The sequence below is a fragment of the Salminus brasiliensis genome, chromosome 13 (assembly GCF_030463535.1).
Source record: "Salminus brasiliensis chromosome 13, fSalBra1.hap2, whole genome shotgun sequence".
Classification (NCBI taxonomy): domain Eukaryota; kingdom Metazoa; phylum Chordata; class Actinopteri; order Characiformes; family Bryconidae; genus Salminus; species Salminus brasiliensis.
In genome coordinates, this window is record NC_132890.1 from 28,306,493 (window position 1) to 28,314,270 (window position 7,778).

General features: G+C 42.3%; 1 protein-coding gene across 1 annotated transcript in view; it reads right to left on the minus strand.

Annotated features, from left to right (window-relative positions):
- Positions 1-7,214, minus strand: part of pde8a (phosphodiesterase 8A) — a 42,122-nt gene extending 34,908 nt beyond the window's left edge. Inside the window, exon 1 of the mRNA XM_072694758.1 lies at positions 5,838-7,214. Within this exon, the coding sequence (XP_072550859.1) occupies positions 5,838-5,966 (129 nt within the window). The 5' untranslated portion in view covers positions 5,967-7,214. The remainder of the gene's footprint in view (positions 1-5,837) is intronic.
- Between the last annotated feature and the right edge of the window lie 564 nt (positions 7,215-7,778).

Here is a 7,778-nt window from a genome sequence, read left to right on the forward strand (position 1 = left end):
GTGCATTACAGTCTGTCAGAATAACTGTGTTTCTCATATGAACAATACTGAGCATTATAAAGTGCCCGCCTACACTTCCTGTAGTGTATTACAGTCGGTCAGAATAACTGTGTTGCTCACATGAACATTATAAAACACATTTTAAAGGTCATGCTCGCCCTAACACATCTGGTTGATATAAAAAAAAGCTAAAAATAATAACAAATAATAAGAAATACAGTCACAATACATGTGTTCACTCATTTTAAACTTAACAACAGTTATGCCATGAACATACCTGATCATCTCTACTGTTCATTACAGAACCCAGTCAAAACCATCAGGAACACACTGCACTTCATGGTATGTGTTTGTGCAGTGTGTGTGTGTGTTTTTGCACAGTTTTTCTGCAGCTGTAACTCTCTCTTTCTCTTCACCAGTGTTTCTCAGGCTGGTCCTCAGGGCCCTCAGACGGTCTGTGTTTTGGCTTTGTCCCTGTGTGCGGGGGGTTGGAACTAAAACGTGGACTGTGTCAGCACTGAGGACTGGCCTGAGAAACACTGCCGTACACAAACTCCATTGGTGTGTTTCTCAGTGTTTCTTTGTTTTTGCTGTGCAAATTTCTCCCAGAGAATGACATGTTCACCTGTATAGATCTATACTATATTCAAGAGCTCTTTCACAAAACCAACTTCTTATGAGTCTTATAAATCACAATCCAGTTCTGCCTAAAGTTTCAAAATGGGTTCTGCCAAAGCCAAGGCCTCTTAACTTCCTGGTGGTGATCATGACGGACTACAGTTGGTAGCTCACATAAAAACACAGCACCCATTGGATTGACCAACACACAGCACAACAGGAAAGTCAAAGGAGCTCAGTGCAGATCTGAACGAGCTGAATGTAGATGTACACTTAACTTGGGAATGTCTCTTTCAGCCATTTATAAACAAATGCACTGGACAAAACCCAAAACGGTCATTGTCAGCTGAGAAAAATTAGATTCGGATGTTCAAGAACAACCCAGCACTGTACAAACTGTTTACCGACTGCAATGGGAGGTGGGAGGTGTCCCTCACATCCTGGACACCTCCTCTTCCAGACACTCCCCTTTGGGTAGAAGACTGCGGTCCATCAAAACCAGCACAACACGTCATGCTAACAGCTTCTTCCCCAGAGCTGTAGCGCTCCTCAATCACAGTGGTCACCTCCCACTGTAAACCTCTAAACTTACAACTGAACTGTACCAAACCGGACTGAACAGTTATTTGCACTCTGCCTATTTTGCACTATGACTATTTGCACACCTGTACAGATGTTCTTTTCTTTTCTGTAAATATATTTTTCAGCTCTTTATTACCTTTATTACCTTTAGTACTTTCTACTTTTTTTAATTTATCCCCTACCCTATTTATTGTTTAGTGTCATTTTCCTTTAGTTTAAGACTGTGTTCTGTGTTTCTTTGTTACTTGTCATACGTGTTGCTCTCACCAAGACAAATTCCTTGTATGGGTAACATACTTGGTGAAATAAAGAGATTCTGATTCTGATTCTGATATGGTGGTGGCATCATGCTCTGGGGCATGGTTTTACTGCCAACAGAACTATTGAGAATATGTGGACTGTGCTTAAAAGTGTTTTTTAATTTTATTCAGTTTACACACATTTTCTAACGAACTCGGAAGGCTAGTAGGCTAGACTAGGCTAGACTAGTAATGACCCCAACACTAGGAACGTGAAGACAATCATGTCTCCTGCAACACGTGTGAAGTCATCCACCTTCCCTTTTTAAACTGCCGCTGATGCAGCATCCCAAGGTAGCCAGCGCACTTGGAAGAAAGCTCCTCAGCTCCGACACAACAGCTAACAGATGCCTGTGCTGACCAATAACCCACAGGGGCTAATGTGGAGAGGAAGTGCCATCAACCCACCCTTGAGAGAGCAAGGCCAATTTTGCCTTCTTGGACTCCAGTTGCTGATGGCATTTTCCAAATGTTAATAGACGGAACGTGAAAGGATGAAGTGTGTAGGTTCAACCAGAGAACCACCAAGCAAGCAATGTCAACACTTTAACCCAACCCAAATGAAGCAAAAAACACACAGGCTGAAAATGGTCTCTCAGCAAACGCTCAGCAAAGTTGCCCACTGTGTCAACTGACTTGCCACATCGCTTCCAACTGTTTTATTAATTAAAGGATACTAAGTGAATTCATTATTAATCAATACAAATATTTTGTGTGTGTACACATCTAAAAAAAAAAAAATCAAAACAAAAATCAAAGAGCGAGTTAGCTTCATGTTAGTATGTTAGCTTGTATAGAGCGAAAGGTAGTGTCAGTATTAAAGCTTTAATTTCTAATGTTGTCAGTTTTTAATTTTATCAATGAAATAATAAAATAAAATGAACATGTAAACATTGCCATATTAACATATATTAAATGATCTACAGTAATAATGCACGATTTATAGATTATTATAGATTTATAGACTTTTCCAGGCATTTCTTATTGTTCCTGCATTAAAAATATACTGAATCGAGATGACACTGAATGTTTTTGGACTGCAAATCTTAGGAATTGTTACACCCCTTAAATATTATAAACAGTGTTGCCGATACTGACACTTACAGTATCGGTATCGGCAATAAAGAGCACCAATAGCATGAAGCTTACTGATGTCTGACTTTTTTCCTACATAGAACATTTTTGTTTGCGTACTTTGTTATAAAACCAAACGTTTAAACAACCAGTAAAAGCCAGTCATAAATAGTTATTACCATTAAACAGACATTTAATGGAACTTTAGCACCTTTTGTTACCATGTGGTGTTTTATTGGTTCTAAAACCAATAGTTGAGTTTTAGCAGCTTGTTTAAAGGCCACACATTAAAGGTCAGTACCTATTTACATAGAGATGTGTAATTGAATGTGAAATTGCTACATAAGCACTTTCTGTTTCTAAACTGGCGTTTTTTCCAATGCTCTGATATGTGAATTTTAGTCAGGTTTAGCCAGCGTCACTACTGGCATGTGTTTCTGAATTGTTTTCTGAATTGATATTTTTTTCATAGCTTGGAAACTTTTCAAATATGCAGTTATTCAACCAGGAAACACTGTTTTGTTTTTTTGGGGGTACAACCTATAAAACGTGGAACACTATAAATATCAGGATTCATAGAAATCTATTGAGTATTTAAATCAGAGTTGGTATTACTACTCAGTATAAGCAGATACTTGAAAATCTGGTATCAGCATCATAAAAGAAAATGTAGTATCTGTGCATCCCGATTTATAAATATTATATAAATGATCTTTGTGACCTGTGAAAAGGTTCTGACATTCTAAGCATTACTAAGGCTCAGACCGTTTTGACATTGATTAGCCAATCAGAAGGCATGTCACCAATTGTAATTAACAATTATCATACACACAGTGACAATATTTGTACCACCATGATGGATTTGAAATGAAGCAAACAAAATGTGATTTCAGCTTTAGGTCAAGGGGTTTAACAATAATTGATAGTTTGTGTAATTATATTTGAACGCAACATCACTATAAATATAAGGATGATGTATATACTCTGATACAAATCCTTTGCAGTAAATGACTGCCTAAAGTCTGAAGCTACAACCCACGGACATCATCAAATGCTGCGCCTACTCCCTTCAGATGGTGACGGCCATTTAAGAACATTCCATTCATTTGACTTAAGATGCTCTTCGGTTCCTTTCGCAGTGTGTTAAAGTGTATTATCCATATTTACTGTGAAGGGACATCCTATTGGCAGTATATGATTAAATTGAAGCAGAAAGTAGAGCTCTATACGCTCCAGAATCCATCCAGCTAATCCTATCGGCAGTCATATCATCTATAAACATCAGTGACCCAGTTTCTTCGGAAGCCATTTTTGTCCATAACACAACAGTGCCTCCACCATGTTTGACAGATAATCTTTAAATGCTTTAAATCATGAACCCTGTATTGTTTCTCACCATATTCATGCTAACCTTGGTTTCATCTGTCCTAAGGTATCTCCTCCTCGGTCTCCTCTGTCTTTGTGGTCTGTTTCTTTGGTGTTGCTGAACTCAGCTGGAGCGAGTTTTTAAGAATGTACCAAATTGTGGATTTAGCTATTGCTAACGTTTATCCTTTTTTTTTTTTTTTTTTTTTTTGCATCGACTCCAGATGCTGTTTGTCATGAAATAGTGAATAGAGAACAGGCAACACCTTGCCATGATACACCATATCAGTTAATTGTCCAATTATATTTAGGCCTGTGAAACTGGAGAGACATTACAAACATACAAAAGACAAAATGACAAAAAATGGCCACTGTCCAAATGTGTTTGTATAAAAATAAATATAAGAGTCCGTACTCATACATATACTGCCTTTATAGTGGCATGCAAAAGTTGCCTCAGTCAAAATATTTGTTAGTGGGAGAAGTTAAGTGAGTAAAAAAGAGGACCCTGATTTCCAAAAGGCATAAAAGTTAAAGATGGAACATATCTTTAATATTCTCAGCAATACTCCCTTTTAATTTTGTTTAATGCAATAAACAAGCAAAAGTACACAGTTAGATATTTACTACTTAAATGTACAGAATGCTGTGTTTTAGCGTTACCAATGAATACTGATACTTCGACATGATATAACGTGAAGGTTTTCGTTACCACTTCTCTTTGATATATATTTTCTTTTAGACAGTAACTGAACAGTTGTTTCTTGTAGCCAATGTGTGTTGAGCGGTCTGAGCCAATTTGATGATGACCGTTATGGTCAGACGACCAGACGGTCAGATCTCCAAAACTGAAGGGCTTGCACAGGGCTCGGAACGCTGGCATAAGGTTTTCTGGTCTGACGAGTCTTGTTTTCTTTTCCATTACATGCACCGTTTACCTGTGAGAAGCTCCCAAACAACAAGGCCGATCTGCATTGACTCTATGGACTTAAGGGAACAGTCGGGCTAAAAATCTAATGAACGTGTTTGATCACTGACCTCAGATGCCGTCAATCACCCAAGACACATTTGGTATCTGATGTATGCTTTTCTTGTTTCTTGCAAGGGTAGCGTTGCTAACAAACACTGGACTTCAACTGACACCAATTTCTCAAAACGCATTCAGAGCTGACAAATCTGTGTCATTTCCAACGTGGAGTCACCGGAACCACTCGGACCACAGCACAGTATGGGGGGGATCACTTCATGCACCGCGGTCCAGTTTATAAGTGGAACAGCACTACAAAGCAGGACATTACGTGGATGATAATGTAGTTCCAGTTTTAGCAGAAATGATTAAATAAGGTCTATTCACGCCGTTTTGCAGAATCACGTTTTTGCACATTATTTAAATAAAAAGGATTTTAATCAAGGCAGTGGTTCTATATTGACCCATTCATGTGATGCTGAAACGGTTCTTTGCATGATTTCTTGTACAAATAGACATAAAGACATAAATGGTTCCAGTACAGTTATGAGTCAATAAACCCTCTTTCAGGTCTATAGGAGACCATTTTTGTTTAATGTGCAGCTTTTGGCAGTGTGTGCTTATGGAGATGAGACTGGTGCCCGTCTAACTCCAGTGGTCCTTTAGCTTTAGCCTAGCATCTCCTGATGTGAACTAAAGATACCAAACATGTCTTGGCTGATCAATTGCATCGGGGGTCAGTGATCAATTGAATGGTTTTTGATCAACTGTACCTTGAAAGGACCTGCTGGAAAGTTCTGGTTGCTGGATACCCCAGATTACACATACACAATAAAAACCCAGCAATACACACATACATTTAACAGCACGTACATTCAGACGAGCGCAGGACACACACACACACACACACACACACACACACACTCACTCACCTTGTTGGAGGGTTTGACGGGCAGCCCCGGGTGTGTGTTGCTCTGCGGCGGCGAGTGAGAGTCCTCGGCTTCTTTCCCGCTGTGATACACCACCCTATCCGAAATATGGATGCTTGAAGCACAGCCCATGCTGCACTGCCCCTTCTTCAGCTGCGCGTCCGTCCGTCTGTCCGTCCACCCCTCCGACCGTCTGACAGCCCCGAACTCTCAGACTTCTCCGTCAGATCTCCCGTTTTCCTCCTGGTATCTGATTATAGACCTCCCGTCCCGTCGTTACCGTGGAGTAACCCACCCCTCCGGCTCCCCGGCCCAGGAACCAGATTTCCTTTCGGCCTCTTACATGAAGAAGTAACATGCATGTGTACGTGTGTGTGTGTGTGTGTGAGTAAGTGAGTGTGTGTGTGTGGTATATGTGTGCGTATGTGACCCCTCAGGCCCATACACGTCTTCACCTCCTTCCTTCGGCAGCCCACATCACCGGCCCCTCATTCTTCTTGACCTTTGACCCCAGGATTTGTGTCTAAATGTAGTGTCCAGCTCTACTTTGTGTTTTTTTGATGTCGTTTTTAGGCTCTAGACGGATCCATGGCCTTACACACACACACACACACCATCCAAGCTCAGCGGCAGCAGTGTGTTCTTCTCAGCCTGCTTACACACACACACACATACTTACACATCACATCACACACACACACACACACTCACACACACACACACACACACACTCACTCACTCACTGCAGGAATGAATCCGGCTCTTCAGTTTGCTCCACTTTCATCAACAGGCTGAAATATTCTCGAGGCATAGCTTGAGGAGGGGGGGCTCCAGCCTGCCTGGAGGGGGGCTACGCACTCCAGCACGCGTTTAATCCCAGCACACACTCCATCTACACACCAGAAATCACCAGTGTGTGCTGCTCAGCACATCCAGCACATCCAGGATGGGGAAACAGAACGAAGACCCTCAGTGAGGAGGAAAAAGGCCGTGAGAGCCAACAGGGGCTGCGGTGCCCCCCTCCACCTCCAGAAGCCCAAATAAAAAGAGAAATCCCCCCAGAGCCGGAGCTTTGGAACTGTCAGAGACCCCCAGCCTCTGGGTCGTGAAAAAAACACCGCAAATACAACAGCAGACCCTCTCGGCTCTACGCCCCTGTAAGTTTGTCGATCCGTGGAAGCAGCAACAAAAAAAGCGTCGCGTGCGTCGCTCCACACGCCACACCGAGGCGTTTTCCTCGTGAACCGTCCGTACGTGCGTGCACGCGTGTGTGTGTGCAGCGGTGTGTGTGTATAAAATAAAATAAGCCCATAAATACAGTAAAGCTCCCTCGCTCTCTCTCTGTCTGACAGCGGCGGATCCAATAAAAGCGGCGAGGATTTGACCTCCAGCCTCTGCTGACGTCAATGCAAATGAGCTGCGCTGGGGGGGGGGGGAGTGTGGGGGGCGGGGCGAGCAGGAGGAAACTGGGAAACGGGTTACGTTCGCTGAAAAAACGCACCCGTATTCCGACCAAAAGCAACGCGTTCAGATAATAACGCACCCGTTTACCGCATTCAAAATTCAGCATTCACCTGTATTGTGACTGAAGTGCACCCGTTTTCTGATATCTGATAATACCGCGCGCGTTTGTAGTCGCGCCAGAAACGAAGCTACCGGTTTCCAAACACGGCCTGATAAAACGCACCCGTATTTTGAAAAAAAGCCGTGATGCACCAAAAAAAAGAAAACGCGCCCATTTTCCGATAAAATGAAGCGCGTTCTGATAAAAACGCACCCGATTTCGGGCATAACTACACCACTATTCAGACATGTCCCGCCTCAGCAGCGCGTGTCTGCCCTCCTGTGCTACGATTGGCTACCAGCTCATCCTCCACGTTCAGTCAGCCTATGGTCAACCAGTGCTCTGATTGTGAAGACGTACTTCTACCCAACCGCAACAGA